General features: G+C 44.2%; 4 protein-coding genes across 4 annotated transcripts; 2 read left to right on the forward strand and 2 right to left on the reverse strand.

Annotated features, from left to right (window-relative positions):
• Nucleotides 1–5,824: 5,824 nt before the first annotated feature.
• On the reverse strand, nt 5,825–8,224 carry LOC6033036 (ESF1 homolog). Its single transcript, XM_001843490.2, has 2 exons — nt 7,429–8,224; nt 5,825–7,372 (listed from the first exon to the last, which is right to left on the reverse strand). The coding sequence occupies exons 1-2, from the start codon at nt 8,116–8,118 to the stop codon at nt 5,870–5,872; spliced, it is 2,193 nt and encodes a 730-aa protein (XP_001843542.2). The 5' UTR covers nt 8,119–8,224; the 3' UTR covers nt 5,825–5,869.
• Nucleotides 8,225–12,249: 4,025 nt separating this feature from the next.
• On the forward strand, nt 12,250–13,441 carry LOC119768898. The gene is made up of 2 exons (XM_038260682.1): nt 12,250–12,502; nt 12,642–13,441. Exons 1-2 carry the CDS (start codon nt 12,250–12,252, stop codon nt 13,439–13,441), a joined length of 1,053 nt encoding a protein of 350 aa, XP_038116610.1.
• A 661-nt stretch (nt 13,442–14,102) lies between these two features.
• Nucleotides 14,103–15,707, forward strand: LOC6033035. Its single transcript, XM_001843489.2, has 2 exons — nt 14,103–14,331; nt 14,386–15,707. Exon 2 carries the CDS (start codon nt 14,390–14,392, stop codon nt 15,671–15,673), a length of 1,284 nt encoding a protein of 427 aa, XP_001843541.2. The 5' UTR covers nt 14,103–14,331; nt 14,386–14,389; the 3' UTR covers nt 15,674–15,707.
• On the reverse strand, nt 15,693–17,831 carry LOC6033034 (poly(A) RNA polymerase, mitochondrial). The gene is made up of 2 exons (XM_038262977.1): nt 17,564–17,831; nt 15,693–17,509 (listed from the first exon to the last, which is right to left on the reverse strand). Exons 1-2 carry the CDS (start codon nt 17,694–17,696, stop codon nt 15,765–15,767), a joined length of 1,878 nt encoding a protein of 625 aa, XP_038118905.1. The 5' UTR covers nt 17,697–17,831; the 3' UTR covers nt 15,693–15,764.
• Between the last annotated feature and the right edge of the window lie 3,644 nt (nt 17,832–21,475).

Below are 21,475 nucleotides of genomic sequence, written 5' to 3' on the forward strand. Positions count from 1 at the left end.
TTTAATCAGAATTAAGAAATTTTTTAATTTGTGAATGAAAAATACAAAAAAAATAAATATTAGAAATTTGGGATTTTAATTTAACTTTTTTAACTTTGAAATTCCAAAATTTTTAATTTCCTGAATTTCAAAATTCTTAAGCTTCAAATTTTTGAATTTTTACCATTAAATTTTTGGTTTTGATTTTCTAAATTTTCGATATTTTTGCTTTATAATATTTACCATTAAATTCAACACTGCTCGGAAGCAAATTTTCTAACATAGGATGGCAGCAAAATGGCGGCATTTAAGAATTCTAGAATACTTTTTAAAAGGTCCTATAAGCTATTGTGTTTCATATGTTTATAGGACCTACTCAAAAAAAAACTTGAATTGTATGTAACCTTGCTTGAGGTTACGTCTTATTGCAAAGTTAGTTAAAGTTATAGTTAAAATTAATTACTCATAGATACATTTTTGAATTTTTAAATTTCGTGAATAAAACAATTTATAAATTTAGGATTCTAATATTTAAAGATTCTAAAATATTAAAAGATTTTAAGATTTCAACATTTCAAGGTTTTAAGATTTTAACATTTTTAGATTTTCAGATTTTAAGACTTTAAGATTTTAAGAATTTAGATTTTCAGAAAAAAGGAATTTTTGGATTGTGAAATTGGAAATGTTTTTATTGTTTTTTTGATATAAAAAAAGGCATACGAATAATATTTATATTGAAAGCTATTTTTTGGTTTTATGGATTTGAATAAATTAGAACCAATTGGGTTCTAAACTGCCCATGTTCGCATAAATGTCCAATATGCAAAAACAGCAAACTGAGAAAAACGCATTTGAAGCACTGACGAACTGACGTGCCACCCCATACATATTTTTGAGAAAATTCTGACCGCAAATTCGCCAGCGAACACCAACTCCATCTACCTTCAGGTTCGCTGAACTAATTCTCTCTCCCACACGTGTTTTCGATATTGCGACTATGCTTCAATTTGTATTCTGCGTCGTTTCGAAAAAGTATGCGCTCAGAACGATTTTGGAGCGCGCTGTTCGTTTCGGCGAAAGCGTTTGTCAGTTTATGCTGAATTCAACAATATATTGTATGTAAACATTGGCGCGAAGCGAGAGAAGAGAGCTAGTGAAGAGAGGGAAGAGAGAAAAATCGGTTGACAGATTTTTCGCTAGAAGCAAAAACGCCAAAACAAGAAGAAGACAACTGCGGTCAAAAGTGGTTGGCTCGTGGCACGTCAGTTCGTCAGTGTTTGAAGTTTGTCCCACACATAAGGCTACGTGTTAAGTTTACACGAAAAAACTGGATTTCCTCCCGATTTCCAGAACAAAGAACTGGATGTTATAGGCTCTTTTGAAAGAGCACACGATTTTGAACCAAACTGCATCAATTACTCAAAAGTGATGAAAATGCATATGGGACATTTATGCGATCATGGGCAGTAAAGCCCTATGTAAATTTTTATGTACAACGGTTAAAAAAACACGAAAAAAATACCAGCAAAGTCTGAATTGTTTTACTGATGTGCTTTTTCCTTAAAAAAAACATTTTTTCCATTTGGCCTCGCAAGCTCATGTCAGCTTCAAATTAGGCCGACCAAAAACTTAAACCTCTACTGCCCAATTTTTTTTTTTCGAAATAATTTTTTTTTCCGTGATCAGGAGGTCATTTTAAGCAACTTTTGTTCTACGAAAAACTTTACTTCTCTTGTTTTATGTTTTTTCTTGTTTCATTTTTAGTATTTTAATTTGCATTTATCTTGTTTAGTACATGTTTGTTTTTGGTAGTATTTGGCCTTTCTACTGTTAGATGGCAACCGCCAATCCGCAACCTGCCAACGCCACGTTGATCAACGATCAACAGATCGTAGTAACCTTATGTTAGGCTCAACTAAACTTTTTCATTCCCTTTCAAGACCTTGTTAAATAAAGATCGTTCTTTGAAGAAGCTCCGCCTTTCAGGTTATGGGCCCAGATTACGTTCAAGAAGATTGAAGTTTTCTGAAGAAATTTTCCTTGGCGGAAGCGGAAGATGGCTGAAGAAAAAGTCTGGCTCCTGGAAGGGAAGAACTACGGGAACTGGAAGTTCCGCATGGAGGTCCTGCTTGAGGACAAGGGTCTGCTGAACTGTGTTAAAGCGCCCTTGGACCTGGCGGGTCTGGCGGAGTTGGAATCGGACTCGGCGAACGAGAAGCAGAGGAAGCGAGCGCTGCGGGTGGAACGGGTGGCCAAGGATCGAAGCTGCCGAAATCTGCTGGTCAACCGAATCGCTGAGGACCAGCTCGACCACGTGAAGGATGCGCGAAAGGCCAAGGAGACCTGGGACGCGCTGCGCGACGTGTTCGAGCGCGTTGGGATCGCGGGGAAGCTCTTCTTGAAGAAGCAGTTTCAAGAGCTACGATTGGCCGAGGGAGGCGATGTTCCGGCGTTCTTGCAGCGATTTGAGAAGGTGCTACGCGAACTGAAGGCGGCCGGAGTCAAGCTGGAAAAGGAAGATGTCGTTTGCCAACTGCTGTTGGCTCTCCCACGATCGTTCAACGCGCTTATCACAGCGGTGGAGACGATCGAGCCAAAGGACTTGACGCTCGAGTACGTCAAGAAAAGGATCCTGGACGAGCAGGTCAAGCGGAACGCGCAAGCTGCCCCGGAGGATCAATGTGAAGGCGAGTCGGGTGAGTCTGCGTTCGCCAGCAAGAGACGAGAGATAAGGTGTTTTGAATGCGGCCGGCCCGGTCACAAGCGAGCAGATTGTCCCAATGGACGGCTGGACGGATGGGAACCGGTAGAGGAGTCTGGATTCAGGTCCGGTAAGTCCACCCGAAACGTGAAAAGTGGAGCCAATGTGACGTACGAAAACCAAATCGCGTTTGGTGTTGCTACGGACAACGTTGGTGCTTCGGCGTCGTCTGCTGTGATGGGCCGAATCGAGTGGTACCTGGATTCTGGAGCAACGGCGCACTTGGTGCAAGACAAGTCTCTCTTTGAGGAGCTGCGACCGCTGAATCGAGAGGTGCGGATTGCCGTGGCCAAGTCTGGCCAATCGCTAGTAGCAGAATCGGTCGGAACTGTACGAGTGACGATGCTGGTCAAGGGAAAGTGGCTGCCGGCAGTGGTCAACGATGTATTGTACGTGCCCGAGCTTCGATGCAACCTGTTTTCTGTTCGAATGCTTGAAGACGTTGGGATGGCTGTAAAGTTCGTCGGTGGAAAGGTGTCCATCGAGAAGGGAAAGCGTGTGGTCGGCAGTGGAAGCCGATCTGGACAGCTGTACGCGTTGGACGTTTTCCGCCGAGATGGTGCTGTTGGCGGTGGCATCCATGCTACTGCAATGATGGCTTGGAAGCCGAAACCGCAAAGCCGTTTGAGCCAAGACAAGGGACCTGTTGTTGAAGAATCGGTTGAGGAGGAGACGGCTGCTGATGTTCAAGATGGCGAGAGCGTACAAGAGCTCACCGCTGGTCTGGCTGGACGACAGCTCGGCGTTGCGAAGCTGACGGAAGACAAGGACGAGAAAGTACTTCCCGGAGCGCTCCCTTCGCAACCAGAACGTGGCCACTGCCTAGCAGGAGGGTCCACGAGGCGCAGCGAATGGGAGCGCGAAACCTCGGGTAAGTTCCTTGACTGTTGCATGAAATTTGGCAGAAATACTGCTGGTGGACAATTCACAGATTTCACCGAGGGCTCTGACGACGAATTGATGTCCTGTGCACGGAACACAGAGGCAGTTGCGAAGAACCTGCAGTTAGCGACTGATGGCTCGAAACGGCGTTCTGGCTGGATCCACTGGAAGAAGACCAGGTTCGTGCCAAAGCCGCTGGAGGAGAACATCGTCGATTGGCAGAAGATTTCAAGTTCGAGAAAGACGAAACCGGCAACGTGGACCGGTTCAATTTGCACTAGGTGGAGAAAAGCTGCTCACAAGGACGTGGCTTCGATTACGAAGGAACGAACACACCGGTGATCAAAATCCAGTCGTACGTTTACTGTTTGCGTTGGCGAATTATGTAGCGTTCCGGTCAGTTCGGATTGTGCGTTTGAGCGGGGATGTTAGATGGCAACCGCCAATCCGCAACCTGGCAACGCCACGTTGATCAACGATCAACAGATCGTAGTAACCTTGTGTTAGGCTCAACTAAACTTTTTCATTCCCTTTCAAGACCTTGTTAAATAAAGATCGTTCTTTGAAGAAGCTCCGCCTTTCATCTACCACCATAAATACATTTTGCCTATCTAATTTTTTAACGTTTTTACAGTAAATTTTTCAATTTTTTGCATGTTTTTCACGTTTTCTGCTGTAAAACGGCACCATCATCATTTAAATTGCAAAAAATGCGTAAAGGCATAGTCTGAGACACTACAAAAAAATACTGCGTACAGCTCGGCGTACAGTCATTCCACATATTCGGAACACTTTTGTGATAATTTGTCAATAGCATGCCAAATGCAGCTTTTCTGACCATACTATTTTCAGGACCTTTATTTGGGCATTATCTTGCTATTTCACTAGTAAAAGTAGTACTTTTTGAACAAAAAACTTCACTTCGAGACTATATTATCCAGAGCAGCAAAAAACTGCCTCCAAATTGCCTGTTCCATGATTGTGGGATGTTATTGTGCCTCCCACAATTGTGGAACACCTGAATTTAACTGATATTTTCACAAAAAAAAAGTTATCAGACCATGTATAAAACATCACTAAGCTTGAGTTTCACTAGTTGTAGTGTGTGAAGTCATTATTTTGTAAAAATTATGTACTCATGGAGAGATCCAAAGTTTGTTTACATCCGTCTGAAAAAAGTGTTCCGAATTTGTGGATTTCAAGGGTCAAAGTTTTTCTTCAAAAACTTGATATAAAAGTTAAAATTTGCTGTTGTTCGATACAGCATTAGAAAGATCGCAAGAAAAGCTTTCAAATGAAGGTAAAAGCGAACCATTAAGTTCAAAAATCGATTTGCTATGATTTTTTGAACATTGGCCGATCTGTTAACTGTTCCGAATATGAGGGATGATGGTACTTCTTTTTACTGAAAATATAGGAAATGTTAGTAAAAAACACAGCCAAATTTGACCCCTAAAAAATGACATTTTTAAAAACATTGGCAAAGTCACATAAAACAAGTTAAACTTCCAACCCTGAAATTTTCTTAAATTTTAAGAGTTCTCCTTTCCAATGCTTTTTAAAGATCAAAAATCAATTTTTGGCGATTTTTTAGATCGAAACCCCGTCTAAAGGCGGGGTTAGGTTGTAGAGGCTGATGTAAATCTGCGGGCTTCAAGTGGCTTATTACTTCAATATCTTAAAATTTATCTGCAGATAATATTAGCTGAAAATCCAATTATTTATTGTGTTTCAAGATAGAAACGAAGCAACAACATTCAAACAGCCTTTTCAAATGTGTTACTATCTTGGAACATGATCAATAATGGACTTCTTCAGCCGGTATTTTCTTCAGATAAATCTAGAAAAATATTGAAGTCAAAAGCCATTTGAAGGCTTGCGACCTTCTGCAAATTTTATCGTTTTACATATTCTATGTTTTTGAAGAAAACATGAAAAGTTTGAAATTCTCCTAAATAATAATGACTTTTATGAACTGTTTGAGCATTTTTTTGTGGAATTATCAAGTAAATTCTATAATTTCAAGTGTTTCGCAATCCTGGGAGGCACAATAACATACCACCATTGTGGAGCAGGCAATTTGGAAATAGCTCTCGATACATTACTAGTTAAAAAGTAGTTTTGTCTTTGATAAAAAGACGCAAAAGTGTTTGGAGTTATAAGAAATTAACATTATTTCTCAAATAGAAAAAAAATAACAAATTTACTGATTTAACTTTTATTAAACGAACACCTTCTCCTCCCACATCACTTCCCGATCTTCCTCTTTATACTCTTCACCAACAGCGTGGTACTAACATCCTTTTTAACTTTCTTCGGTTCCACCGGAACATCTCCCTCACTAAGCGGCCGCTTCTTCAGCTTCTCCTCAATCAACCGCTCCATGCCCTTGGTCTTCTTAAAAGACGGATTCGTCGGATCGATGCTGTACTCGGGCCGCTCGTAAACCGCCCGGAACCGGTCATCACCCAGATCAATATCGAAATCGTCCCCGGCTGCCGCTGCAAGCGCCTCGTTCCGGACGCGTTGCTCCTCAATTTGCTTGCGGGTCTTTTTGATGATGCGCTTTCGCTTCGATTTGGACACGCTCTTTAGATCGATTTCCGTGTCCTGGATGCTTTTAAGATTGAAGTGGCTACGGTCGTCTTCGCCGTCGTCCAGGATGAGTTCGAGTTCGGCCCGTTTGCGGGCAGCTTCCTCTTCGTCTTGTTCGTCTTCGGTTGTTTTCTTCTTTTTCTTGTCCTTTTTGCTGGATTTGCTCAGGTCAAACTCCTTCTCGTCGAAGGCACTCGCGAAGAAGGGGTCGTTCAGGTCCACGCCGTACGGCAGATCGTCGTCGGAACTTTCGTCCTGCGCTTCTCCGTCGCTGTTCAGCTCTCCGCGCTTCTTTTTCTTCTTCAACTCCTTGCGACGCTTTTTCTTTTCCTTTGCTTTTTCGAGAATTTTCTCGAACGGATTCACATCGTCACGACGCTTCTTCTCGCGTTCCGAACCTTCGTCGGAATCTTGCTTTTCCTCGTCTTCGCCGTTCACCTTCCAGGTGAACTCCATCTCAACCTTGTCCTCCTTTTCCTTCTCTTCCTGCTCTTTGAGCTCTCCCAGCAAGGCTTTGTACTGCGCGATCCGGTCCTGCTTGCTCAACTTGCCGCTTTTCGGTTCCTCGTCGGACTCTTCCTGCGAGTCTTCCCCGCCGGAACCGTCCTCCTCCTCGTCGTCCTCGTCCTCGCTGCTGCTGCACTTGATGTACCGCTTCAGGTCGGTGTCCGTCAGATCGGCGAGCTTGCCGGCGCGGATCTTCTCGTTGAACTCCTTCCGCTCGACGTCGTTTTCGTCCCACGTCAGCTCAACCTTGGCCTGGTTGAGGGCACTCGTGGTGAAGACCCGAGGTTCGTACCGACCGGCTTCCGGAAGTTCCGTGCAGCGTTCCTTGACCTCCGCTTCGTCAAACTCCATGTCGTCCGGGATGAACCGCAGGTCGATCTTGTTCGCCGTGCTCTCGTACTCGACGCCGTCGCACTCTTTGTACAGCTTGTCCGCCGTGGCCACCGTGTCGCACTCGACTACGGCGTAGTAATATTTGAGCCGGTTCAGTTGGTATTCGCGCAGGCGTTCGATTTGCTTTTCCTTTATCGCTTCCTCGTCGTCGTCTTCGTCCGAGGAGTCGGCGTCCGAGTTGGCACCGGTCAGCTCCTGCGGACCGCGCGCTTCTTCCTCGGCCATGCGTTCCTTGCCGAATTCCGACGGGTAGATCTGGAATTAATTTAAGTTTGAAATTGTAAAGTAAAGAAATCATAAATCTATCTTACCGTAATGCTCATGATGGTCGATCCTCGTGGGAGGAACGAGTTCAGCATGACCATGATGTCCACCGCCCGCACGCGGTCCCAATCAATGTTGCACAGCGCCAACCTTTTGGTCGATTCTTCCGTGTGCTCCGCTTCCGCGTCCAGCTCACCCCAGACGTGCTCGATAAACACCTCATCCTCATCCTCCCCCTCCTCCTCATCATCATCGTCCGAAGAACTATCCGAAGCAATGGCACCCTCCCCACGGGCATAATCCACCTCCAAATCCTCCAACCTTCCCTTCACCTTATCCGACACGGTCATCGCCTTCTCCTCCTCGTTCAACTCCAGCGAGTCCACCTCACTCCCACTACCTTCACTCTCAGCCTTCTCCCCATCCTCCTCCTCCCCCTCAGAACCCGACCCCAGCTCATAGTACTTCCGCAGCTCCTCGCTCTCCGACTTTTGCTGCACCTTCCGGCCGTACTTGTCCACGACGTGCTTCACGTTGAACCGCCCATCGCTGAACATCGACTGGAACCGCTTGTCGATCTTGACCTTCTTCTCGGCGCGCGGGATGCCCTTGAAGCGCGGATCGTTGACCAGGTGGGCGAACCGCTGGTCGGTCCAGATCTGCGACGGCGCGCCGCCCTCCCCATCCTTATCCTTTTTGCTGGACGGCTGCGGCTTGTCCTTTTTCGGTTTGGCCATCGTGGTGATGCGTTGGGGAAGAGGCGGTTTCAAAAGTGCACACGAATCCGGAATCCAACCTGCATGGAACCACAACAAAACAGCATGCTTTTTTGAAACGCGAGAGAAACGTCACTTTCGTGCTGTTGTTGTTGTTACGGGGGGTCGGGCGATTGTGGGATTACCGCGGAATGAAAAAAATGTTTGCACGCCTATCTGGAATTATTATTTTTTACTAAAACTTCAATAAAAGAAATCGTAAAAAAATAAAAAAATAAATTCAAAACATCAAAAAAGTCAACATTATTTTTTTAAATCAAAATGATGTTAAGAAATTTAACAAAATAATAATACAGTCAACTCTCTGGTTGGCATCTTCTCGATATCAATATTGTTCAAGCTGTCAAGAAATTTGGCAGTAGGGAAACTACACCCTTTTTCAGCCCATTTCTATTGTCGGCCTATCAGCATTTTGATCATGATTTACACATAGACTAATTAGTCTATGTCTAAATGCTCTTTATGGAAATTTGCCATTTATTACCTGCATTATATTTTTTTATTTATTTTTCAAGCAAAGGAAATATAGAGCATGTAGAGCTAAAAACTCTTCACTTTTTTCCTTTGCTTGAAAAATATAAAAAAATATATTTAAAATGCAGGTAATAAATGGCAAATTTTCATAGAGAGCATTTAGAACTAAAAACTCTTCGTTGATTTCCATTGCTTGAAAAATTAAACAAATATTTAGAATACAGCTAATAAATGGCAAATTTTCATAGAGAGCATTTAGAGCTAAAAACTCTTCACTGATTTCGTTTGCTTGAAAAATAAAAAAATATTTAGAATACAGGTAATAAATGACAAATTTCCATAGAGAGCATTTAGAGCTAAAAATCCTTCACTGATTTCCTTGCCTGAAAAAATGATGAAAAATTGGTTTTGGCTAGCTAATTTCAACAAAACAAAATTTAAAAAACATCATTGAGAGCATTTAGATCTCGATTTAGATCTTGAAAATTTCTAATAAAAAAATAGCTGTAAAGTAATTATATTGTTTCTAATATTAACTACTTACTAGTACAATAAAAAGAATATTCTTTTATAAATTTGTACAATTTTATCTGAAATTGCTTTCAACCATCCAGACGAGAAAATTTAACATCAAAACTCTCTATGAACACTCTGCTATACTAGTTTTCACTTGAGACGATCTCTACCAAACATGTTTCATATCTGGAGTATTTTTTTAAAGGTCCAATAAACCAAATTTTCAGTTTTTGCTTTTTGGGTGTTTTAAATACCCCTGGCTCACGGCGGTTTCAAAAACCCAATAAGCAAAAACTGGAAATTTGCTTTATTGAACCTTTTCACCCAGGACCCCGTGGCGCGGTGGTTAGCGGCTTCGGCTGCCGATCCCTCATGTGTGCTAAGGGGCCCGGGTTCGATTCCCGCCCATCTCCTCTGGGTGTTCTGTGTTTGTCCCGTTTAGTTAGTAAATTCAGTCTGAAAAGACGGTGTGATGTCTATATAAAAAATAACTCCAGATATTACCTGTGCCTACGACGCGGTCGCTTTGTGTTTGTCGCAAGCAATATGTATATTAAAAATAGTTTTTTATTTTTTATTTCGGTATCTATTGAAGATAGAGCTTTGGTTTCTTCGAGAGAGTTGTTCATTTTTGGTAGTTGAGCAACTTTGTCGAAAACAAAAATATTCTATACCTTTTATCTTAGAAAATAATTAGTTTTTTTTCTGGTTTTGCACAACTAAAATCAATCAAATTGTAATGACGTCTGAGACAATAATATAGAACCTATTGGTACCAGCATCTTTCTAGATCATGTCAACTTTCTAAAACTTATCGTTTTTAAAATATAAGCAATTCAATATTAATTTTCCCCATACAGAGCTGGCTCTGTTCTACCATACAGAGCAGGTGTGGAGTTTTTATTGAGCCTATAGAGCTCGATGCGTCTCTGGCAATAAGTCCTTGTAAACAGTGTACTCCTTCTAACCTCCAAATCGAGTCAGCGTAAAACCTAATGAGAGCTTTAATTCTAGATTAAATATTCAAAAGGTCCTATCGGCATAGGAAAAGTTGTTTTGAAAATTTACTTTAGAATTCATGATCAAAGTGCTGATAGGCCGATAATAAAAAAAAAAGGTGGAGAAAGGGTGTATTTCCCCTACTTACTAATTTTTGGTCAGCGAACGACTGGACAACGCGTACCATAGTTACATTATGTACCGTAGGTATAAAATAGACCCACCAAGTGGTCCTTTAGCCTCTTGTCCTGTAACTCCGATACCCTGGCCTCCCCGCGGTGCTGGCCGGGATACTAGTAACCATTGCAGAGATCGGGTAACCAACCCCCGGTGGAAACTTTGGTAGTATGCTGACAGGGTAAGGGGGGCTCCACCATCTTCGGAGGGTGTAGCTGTACACTCAACCCCCGGTGGTTGGTCACTTTTTCGTTTGACACTTTTTTAGTTTGTACCCCGTTGGTTGGTCAAAGTCAAACTAAAAAGTGACGAACTGTCACTTTTTACACGGCGCTCACGCACACTATCAAAACACACGTTTAGTAGTGTGTGTGAACTCCGTGTAAAAGGGGTGTCAAACTAAAACGTGACCCCGTTCGTTTGACAACAGTTGGTGTCAAACCATCGGGGTTTGAGTGTACCGTTAGGCTTCGAGACAAAAGCCCCCGTTACGGTGTCGAGAGAAAACCGCAGCTGGGTCCCGGAAGCTGCAAGGTGGCAGCCCCACCCCGAGACTAGGTATTCGCAGCCCTGGTTAGGCGGCATACCGAAGTAAATCACCAACTCAGAAAAACGAAAGAAGAAATTCAGGACGGATTAATCGGCATCAGACCAGGCGATGTAAAAAGGACAACGATTGGAAACTCGGTACTTGGAACGTTCGAACTCTCCAAGATCCTGCACGTGCTGGCCTTCTTGCCCGGGAGCTGCACAAGCTGAACGTGCATGTGGCCGCCATCCAGGAAGTTCGATGGCCCGGTCATGGAGAGCGAGAATTCACGGCGGTGGACCCCATCGCCAACACCTCTTTCAAGTACCACATCTACTACAGTGGCGGCGAAAAGGCGATGCACGGAGTCGGTTTCGTAGTGATTGGGGATCAGAAGAACCGAGTCATCAAGTGGAAGGTGGTGAATGACCGGATCTGCGTGTTGAGAATAAAGGGCAAATTCTTCAACTACAGCCTGATCAACATCTACGCTCCGACGAACGACAAGCCCGATGACGAGAAAGACGCTTTCTACGAGCGTCTGGACAAGACCTATGGAGAGTGCCCAAGACACGACGTGAAGATAGTCATCGGAGACGCAAATACGCAGGTCGGAAGGGAAGCCTTCTTCCATCCTGTCATCGGCAAAGAGAGCCTTCATCCTCGCACGAATGACAACGGCCTACGTTTGGTCAATTTCGCCGCAGCCAGAGGAATGGCTATCTGTAGCACGTTCTTTGCGCGCATGAACATTCGGAAGCACACCTGGCGACACCCGAATGGCGAATCGTGCACACAAATCGATCACGTTTTGGTGGATGGTCGACACTTCTCGGACGTGATGGACGTCCGATCGTACAGAGGACCGAACATCGACTCTGATCACTTCCTGGTAACGTGTAAAATCCGAGCTAGGCTGTCGAACGTGCTGACCCCGCGGACTGCGAGGGTAGCGCGGTTGAACGTCCAGCGCCTCGCGAGCAGCGACGTTGCTGCAGAGTACAGTCGGAAGCTTGACGAGCGGATCAACGAGGACGCGCCTACGGGTAACCTGGACGAGCAATGGGAGCCCTCCAGAGCATCGTCAACACAACGGCTACCGAAGTGATCGGCACGACCAGAGGACGCAAACCCAAAGGGTGGTTCGATGCGGAGTGCCAGCGAGTGACGGACGAGAAGAACGAGGCCAGGAAGCGTATGCTCGTTAAGGGTACGCGCCGAAACTGTGAGCGATACAGTGAGTTGCGAAGAGCAGAGAAACGAATCCACCGCCGAAAAGAACGGGAGTACGACGAAACGGTACTTGCCGAAGCGGAAGCACAGTACAACGCGAACGATAAGCGGAGGTTTTACGCAACTGTCAACGGTGTAAGAAGGAAAACCACGCCTTCCCTGTGATGTGCAACGACACGGAAGGCAACCTGTTGACAGACAAGACTGCGGTGGCGGCTAGGTGGAAGGAGCACTTCCAGCAGCTGTTGAACGGTGAGGCACGAGAGGGAATCGTCGAGGACAGGATACACGTTGAGGAAGATGGAAAAGCTGTGGACCCGCCTACGTTGGAGGAAGTAGCTAAGGCTGTTAAAGAGCTCAAGAACGGGAAATCCGCGGGAAAGGACGGACTTCCGGCCGAACTTTTCAAGCACGGGGGTACGCGGATGACCGAGATTCTGGTGGTGCGAAGAACAGCTTCCGACCGACTGGTTAGACGGGCTCGTCACCCCAATCTACAAGAAAGGGCAAAGACTCGATTGTGCCAACTATCGAGGCATCACAATCCTCAACGCAGCGTACAAAGTACTCTCCCGCATCCTGTGGAGCAAGCTGAGACCGATGACCGAGACCTTTGTCGGCGAATACCAGTGCGGTTTTCGAGCGGGTCGGTCAACGACGGATCAGATGTTCACTCTGCGACAAATCCTCGACAAGTTCCGGGAGTACAACCTGCAAACACACCATTTGTTCATCGACTTCAAAGCGGCGTACGATTCGGTCAAAAGAAACGAACTTTGGAAGATTATGGTAGAACACGGCTTTCCGGCGAAGCTTATAAGACTGATTCGTGCAACGCTCGACGGAGCAAAATCAAGCGTGCGAATAGCCAACGAGACATCTGAAGCTTTCGTTACGTTGGATGGATTGAAGCAGGGCGATGCTCTCTCGAACTTACTGTTCATCATAGCGTTGGAGGGTGCTGCGCGAAGGGCAGGCGTGCAAAGAAACGGAACACTCATCACTAAATCGAACATGCTGCTTGGATACGCTGACGACATCGACATCATTGGTATCGACCGTCGTTCAGTGGAGGAGGCGTTCGTCCCTTTCAAGCGGGAAGCTGCGAAGATCGGACTGACCATTAACACTGCCAAGACCAAGTATCTGGTTGCTGGCAGAGCGCGTGGCAGTGCAGGTGATGGTGTTTCGGAGGTGGAAATAGATGGAGAAAGATATGAGGTGGTGGATGAATTTGTATATCTTGGTACACTCGTGACGTGCGACAACGATGTGAGCTGCGAAGTGAAACGGCGGATTAGTGCTGCAAACAGGGCCTTCTACGGTCTTCGTAGCCAGCTAAGGTCCGCAGCCTAAGGACGCCTACGAAAATCACGCTGTACAGGACCTTGATACTCCCTGTAGCTCTTTACGGTCACGAGTCGTGGACGCTAAAGGAGGCTGACCAGAGAGCACTTGGGGTCTTCGAGCGGAGAATCCTGCGTTCTATCTTCGGCGGCAAGCAAGTAGGAGACCGGTGGCGCAGGCGCATGAACTTCGAGCTGTACCAAGACTACAAACATGCTGATATCGTAAAAGTCATCAAGCACGACAGGCTGAAGTGGGCTGGACATGTAGCCAGAATGTTGGACGAGCGGGCGGCTAAAACAATATTCAGTAGCGAACCTGGACGGGGTCGTCGGCTTCGTGGAAGGCCTCGTACGCGTTGGCTGTGTGCAGTCGACGAAGATGCAAGAGCGGCCAACATTGTGGGCGACTGGAGACGAGCGGCCCAAGATCGAGCATCCTGGAAATCTTCGATTAGTTCAGCGTTGGGTCGATAGACCTGTTGCTGATAAAGTAAAGTAAAGTAAGTAACTAATTTTTGATTATACTATAGGTTAAGTTGAGTTTTGATAAAAAAAACTGCAACTCAGGATGTGCGTGTTTACCCCACTTCAAATGGAACGATTACAATACGATTGCCGTCAGTCGGCACACCCCTCCATCATCAACCCGTTTGTTTTTTTTTTTTTTTTTTTTTTATCGGGTGAAAGTGCGAATCTGCCCAAACAAAACGAAGTGAACACAATTTTTGGAGCAAGACTTTCACTGGAAAATCCAGGGAAATTTCAAATGAAAACTAGTGATTAGCCCAAAATGATTGAAACAATGAAAATGTGAAAATACGAAGGTGTTGATAACAAAAAACGTTTGGAAATTGGAACAGTAATTTGCAATAAGATCGCCACAGACAACAAGACAAGGTATTTCGGTAGATGTTTCATTTAGGATCAATTTTAAATTAATTTTCCTTTCAGCAAAATGAGCGAGCTGGACACAAACAGTTCTCTTAACGACGACCCACCCAAAGCGGATCGCAATCCGGACCCGCTGGTGGTGGCCGCACCCAAACCCGAAGAAGTGGTGACCTTCATCGACAACTTTGGAGCGCCGCTGCAGGATCACGAGATCGGCCCGGACGACGGGCTGTTTCGGGTGCGCTTCCGCGTGGTAAAGTTGCAGTTCCAGGGCCAACGCATTGCCAAGGCGTACCGCACGTGGCAGGTTCGGGCCAACACACGGACCGAGCTGCTCGAGAATCTGTGGCAGCTGGTGCAGCCGTACGTGCGGCGGGCCATCGACTTTCCCGCCCAGAACGAGCCGTGCTGGTCGGAGAAGGAAGTTCCCGACCGGATGGATTTGTCGAGCTATGTGCTGATTCGGGACAACACCAGCAAGAGGAACGTGAAGTTGGATCAGATTGAGGACTTGCGGTGGCGGAAGTGGACGGTGCAGAGTAATCTGATGTTGATTGTTTATTTGCACGGTTCGGCGATTCACTCGAGGGCCGCTTGGGAGCTGGCCGTGGACAGGGTGATAAGGCCGGGGGCGGTGCCGAGGATTCCGGCGCTGGTTGGGGAGGAGCTGAAGCTCGATACGATGATTAAGCGCTTGATGAGGGTGCACAAGGATAAGCTGATTCCGAAGGGTGAGGACGCTTTTGAACAGTGGGCCAAATGGATTATTAAGGCACCAGTTAAGCACCACTCGAATTTATCGTTGAGCATGCCGCCGGGGGATTTGATGAAGAACTTTGTCAATGTTGAGCAAGCGAATGGGCGGGAGAAAACGCCGGAACGTTCAAAGCGGGCGCGCAGATTGATTTCCGGTCCGGCACGGCGGGAGCACACTAGCGATGGGTTCGGGTTTGAGGACGAGGTTAGGATTTTGCGACAGACCGTGACGCAGATTCGGGACTTGGTTGAGATGCTGGATCATCGGGTTGGACTGCTGGAGGAAAAGTGCCACGGATTCAAGCAGACCGTGCAAGGTGGACAGGCGGTGGCAGCACCACCGCCAGAGAAGAAGGCCCGCACGGAGGAGGTTGTGGTGGCAAAGGTTAAGGACAGTGAGTCAGAGGAGGAAGAGGACGAGGAGGAGGAGGAGGAGGATAATGCGGGCTTTGACGATGAACCGTTGGTCAACGAGGAAGAACTAGATGATAGTGATGGTGAGAGAGATGGCAAGGATTGGGTAAATCCGGACCCGTTGCTGTTTAACGACTTGATTGAAGTCAAGGAAGAATCCTACGGTGAATCTGAATAATCAGTGAAATAAATTACAATTCTCGTTCAACCTCTTTATAATGTATTATTCTACACAAGCCAACAATTTGGACAACGACTAGCACACACTATCACCTCCGCTTGGCATTCCTCTTCAACTTTACCCCACCGCCATTCGTCGTCGTCGTCCCGCTCTCCCCGCCACTAAGCGTGTGCTTGGCCATTTTGCCAATCTGCTCGCGGGTCGCCCGCTGGATTCCCACCACCTGGTTCTGCACGGTTCGGTTTTTGTACTCCGTGGTCGCTGGTGGTGCCGTCGTCGTCGCGTTTGCCTTCGCGTCCGTTTCGTCGAAGATATCGCGCACGTTGAGCAGTCGCTTCGTGAAGAACATTTGCGGCGTGATGCGCTCTTTTACGGTGGATTTGTTCCAGAGGAGGCTTACGAGGCCCCACTCGTCACCGGTGGCCGTGGTTGCGCGGTCGTGCGTGTCCAGCAGCCAGAGCGCGTTCCGCACCTGGATGCGGAACAGTTCCGTTTCTTCGAGGTTGACGTTTTTGGCCACGTTGAGCACGGTCTCGAGCGGGTTCACGATGTAGAGCGGGCTGTGGTCGGGCTTGAGGATGGAGGCGCCGATGTTGAGGCTGATGGCGCGCTGGTTGAAGTCAAAGTGGGAGTAAAATTCGAAGAACTGCAGTAGCAGGTCGTCGAGTGGGGTCGCGTTGGTCGTTTTGAAGTCTAGTTTGGACAGGTCACGCAGGAACGAGCAGCTGATTTGGTCTTCCGATATTCGGAGGTCTGATCGGGTGGCGTTGGCGAAGAGTCGGTTGACCGGGGGAAGAATCGGTTCGGGAAGTTGCTGCAGGAAGTACATCACCAGCATCGTGAGGGAGAAGTTGGTGATCCAGTAACCTGGCGCGTGGTTGGTCAACCCAACGGCTTGAGCCCATCGCCGTACGCAACAGGTCAACGGCTGAACACGTGGGTCGATTTGCCCAAACAGGTAGAGCAGCTCCGACATGTGAACTCCGGTCATGTTGTTCATCGTAAGATCAATTTCCAGATCCAGATGCTCGTGGTGGTACTTGATGATGGGAACTCGTGCCTTCAAAATTCGTCGAACGCTGTTGACCCCGGGCAGGAACAACTGCAACACATCCCCAATAGATTCCAGCTGACGCTGAACCTGCGTCCGTTCATTCGAATTCGCCGCCTTAGTGTGGAACACCAGCCGCGAACTTTTACTCTGCTTCAAGTTCGCTTCCGAGTCCAAATCCAAAATGATATCCAAATCACACCCCATCTTCCCAAATCCGTTCACCGACGACCCAAACGGGAACGCCACAGCCTGCGGGAACATCCCTTGCAGCGAACTCTCCACCTGACGAACCGCCAAAAACCGCAACCGCTTCCCCACATCGTTCAAGCAGGTCGTCCTGTGCAAAACCTTCAGCTGATCTTCAACGCCCTCCGACGAAAGCAACAGCTCCCTCAACTCGCCACTGTCCACCCCCTTGGAACCTTCCACCGCGCCCAACTTGGGCTGCTTCTCCGTCAGCTTCGCCTTCGGCCCCGCCCGAAACCACAGAAAAATCGACCGCGCCCTCACGCCCGGCTTTTCCTCGTTGAAAACCGCCGACCCGATCGCTGCGTCCGCCGCACCCGGCTCGTCAAACTCCACCACGATGTAGTGGCAGTCCTCGTCACCCTGCTGGCCTCCCCCGACGCAGTAGTGGTGCGCGCTGGCTATCGTGCCAAACTGGCCACAGTAGGTCGCCAGCTCCGGGAAGGACCGTTCCGAGCTGACCTGCACCAGAATGCTGCGCCGCGCCTCCGCTCGTCGCCCTGCCAGCATCGCCTCGAACGTGTGCGCGTTGTCTGCAACGAAACCCCTTTTAAAAATCTTGAAACCAAAAAAATCACAACTCGTACCGCTGAACCTCCGAACCGTCGGAACGCATTTCACTACGGCTGTTGGTAGTGTTGTTCGTCGCACCAAATCGTGCAGCAGCTTGAAACTGGAATTTTGCGAACACGGCCATCCGGATCGACACACGCGGTACATGGCAACAATTTGGCAACGGTTCCTGTTTGGCTTTTAAAACCTAAAATCCGCTCCTGCAGGCCCAGCAGGAGTGTTGATTGCGTACGAAGGTTACATGAGTTTCTGTTCTGTTTGCGAACGACGACGACGTCGACTCGCGAGGAACTGTCAAAACATGCGTGTTTTTAGTTTGATTTTATTTTCTGACGAGGGGTGCCACGATTCTTGAGGCGACAACTTGACTGGTAATTGCAGGGTTGTTAAAAAACCGTCAGAAAAACTTTTTAAATACGCCTTACACAGCTCTTCAGAAAGGGGTAAAAAACAGCTTTACAAACATAAGATAAACAAGAATCATAGCAGGAAACAGCAGAAAATATCGATCTTAGGCGTCAAATTGTTTCAATTTGTCAATCTGAAATTTAAAAAAAATGATTTTTTTTTTGAAAAAGTCCAATCAAGAGTCCAATAAGGCTTTCTAGTCAGAAAATATTGGAACTTTTCATGTTTTTTAAATTGTTTGAAATTCAAAAGACAATTTCTTTTGAATTTCAATTTTGATTTTTTTAACATTGTTATTTATTTATTTATTTTTTTCAAATAAAATGAGCAATTGAGCTTAGATTTTTTTTAAACTTCCGGTGAAATAAAAAAAAAATAATAAAAAAATGTTTTACAAATTACGATCGAAATTTCTCAACAGTAAAATTTCGATCGTAATTTCTAGATGGTAAATCGAAATTTGTCGATGGTAGATTGAGATTTGTCGATGGTTAGTCGTAATCTTACTATCGAGAAATCTCGATCGTGAGTCGACAAATTACGATCGAATGCAATAATCACCACGTGTATCTTGAAAACGGAGCCCTTTATCAACAAATCTGTAAAGTTTTTTCAAAAATTTGTAACTCGGCGGCAGATTTTTTGACCATATTTCTCTATAGCTCAAAAGTTGCGGGTTTTTGTCCATATCAAAAATCTCGAAAATCAAAAAATACGTATTTTGGGAAATTTAGTTTTTGAGAAACAAAATGATAATTAAAATATCGGCAAAAAAGTTTCCGAGTACCTATTTTTTTTTATGCTAGTTTCATATGTACAAACAACCCCTGAAAATTTCAGGCAGATAGGTGAGGTCGATGCGAGATGGGTATGCTTTGCTCGAGGACTCGCTCTTAAGTACGGAACAGAGATCGGAAGAAACGCGGCCCAAAAAAAAAGAGAAAAAAAAACAAAAATTTCAAAAATTAAAGGTTTTCCGATTTTTAAATTCAGAACTTTTAGAATTCAGTTTTAAAATTCATAAATCCTTGAATTCCCAAATTCTTAAATTATTATGTTATTTACTTTTGAAATTTTAAATTGTCAAATTCTAAAATCAGACATTTATGGAGTTCTATATTAGGTCAAAAACATATTCCCTGATCTTTGAATTTTGTATTTTAGAATATTTAAATTTTTGATTAATTGTTTTGTATTTCAATTCTAACATTATTAAATATTTCAATGTTTGATGTTGAAACATAACAAATTTTTAATTTCAGATTATTTTAATTTTTAATTTTTGAATTTTAGAATTTTTTAGTCTTGAATTGAATTTTTAAATTCTGGATTCTTTGAGTTTTTAAATTTTGGAAGTTATTTTTTTTGTAAGATTGTTTGTAAGTCGAATCTCTGGCTTCGGCGTTCCCGATTTCAATATTTCTCCAACAGCCAAATTCATTTTTAGTCCCTTCAAACTGCATACTACGATTCTCTTCATTCCTCGATATTTTCTCTTGCTTGAAGGATCTCTTCTTCGACGGTCCCTTAGATTCTATTTGATCTAAAAATCTCTTCCGGTTGTCAATATTTTCACATTCACATGGCTTGCATAGACATTTTTCTTTGCAAACCATATTTTCAATCGAGTCTATATTTTGCATCGTTCTGTAAACTGATGCTTCTCTTCCTCGACGGTCCCTTGGATATTGACAACGAGTGAGTCGACTGTACTTTTAAAATTTACATATTTTTGTTTTTTTTTTTAATTTTTAATTTTCAATTTTAAATAGAAATTGAAAAAAAAAATTTTTTTTTTTGCAAGGCATTTTAATAATAATTCCACAGTCCAACAAGATTTTGTCTCTGAGACGAGTATATGTGTTCCTAGTAGAATTTTGCCTGCTGAATCCGAATCCGGGTCCCGAATTGCTCCAAATGGTCCCAATTTTGAGATACACCCGTTTGAAATGTTAGTTTAGGCCAAAATTAGCTACTTTGTCGACTATTTTACAAAAGAACTATTGAATAAACAAATAAACCACTACCTGTATCTTAAAGTTCACGTTTTCCCCTTTCTGAAACATCCCTGGTTTTTAAAATTTGATTGTTTCTACGCATATTTATAGCCATTTTTAAATTATATTTCAGTTGGTTATCATTCAAGTTTTCCAACTTGCATGCAAGTCAAATTCTAATTTTAAAATGGCTATAAATATGCGATTTTTATTTTTATTTTTTTTTTTTCATAAATATGCGAAGAAACAATCAAATTTTAAAAACCAAGGGTGTTACAGAAAGGGGAGAACGTGAACTTTAAGATACATGTATTGGTTTATTTGTTTTTTTCAATAGTTCTTTTGTAAAATAGTCGACAAAGTAGCTAATTTTGGCCTGAACTTACATTTCAAACGGGTGTATCTCAAAATTGAGACCATTTGGAGCAATTCTGGACCCGGATTCGGATTCAGCAGGCAAAAATCTACTAGGAACACATATTCTCGTCTCAAAGACAAGAAACATTTGATTTTTTGTTGAACTGTGTTGTTGGACTTTCCCTCTGGTTTATTTCATTTCGAGCAATGCACAAAATATTAAGATTCTGCGTTAGGCCGATGCAAATATTTAAAAAAGTTTTTGTCCCTCGGCCCTGGCCGAGGTCAAGAGGGGGGCAAAAAAAAATTAAATAACAAGCCATAATCTTCACATTTAAATGAAAAAAGTGTTTTAAAATGCATTTTACACTAGTTCAGTTGTTTTGCAATCATTAGTTTTCAAAAAATCTAAGATCTGACAAAAACAAAAATTGTATCGAAAAAAAAGATTTTGCATCGAAAATTTTCAAAAAATCTTAAGATTTTTTAATAAACCCAAACATGCTAAAATAGTAGTTTATGCAACAAGTTGCAAAAAGAGGATTTTTTTCAGCACGAGTCGTACATTTATCCAACGTGGTTCACCGAGTTGGATAAATACGAAGAGTGCTGAAAAAATCAAGGTTTGCAACGAGTTCCATACAACATTTTTTGCAATTTCAAAAAACTCACACTGATTGAAATTTTATGTCAAATTTTCATGTATTTTGTTAATAAATCGTAGAAATCAAAAAAATGTTGAAAAGTGTTACTTTTCGAAACAAGTGCTGAAAAGTTCAACTTTTCAGCACCCATTTGAGTGCTGAAAAGTAGAACTTTTCAGCATTTATTTTGAAAAGTGTTGCTATTCGATTCTGTTATTTTTGGTACAGAAAAGTAGGCTATTTCGTCGTTCAAGAATGACAGGAAAAGTAAGTAGTTTCACGACGGAATTGCAAAAATGATTTTAAACGCAGTAGAATGTATTTTAAATTTGTTCTTGCTCTTTTTTAACGTTTTTTTATCTGGAGTTTTTTAGACTTTTAAACAAAAAAAAACATGTTTCTGGGTGATTTTAAAACCGCAGAGCCAGGGACTTTTCAAAACACCCAGAAATTGTGTTTACTGAACCTTTAAAAAAACTCCTGAAATGCATTTGAAAATTTAAGTAAAAACACAATTAAA

Source organism: Culex quinquefasciatus, chromosome 3 (genome assembly GCF_015732765.1).
Source record: "Culex quinquefasciatus strain JHB chromosome 3, VPISU_Cqui_1.0_pri_paternal, whole genome shotgun sequence".
Taxonomy (NCBI): domain Eukaryota; kingdom Metazoa; phylum Arthropoda; class Insecta; order Diptera; family Culicidae; genus Culex; species Culex quinquefasciatus.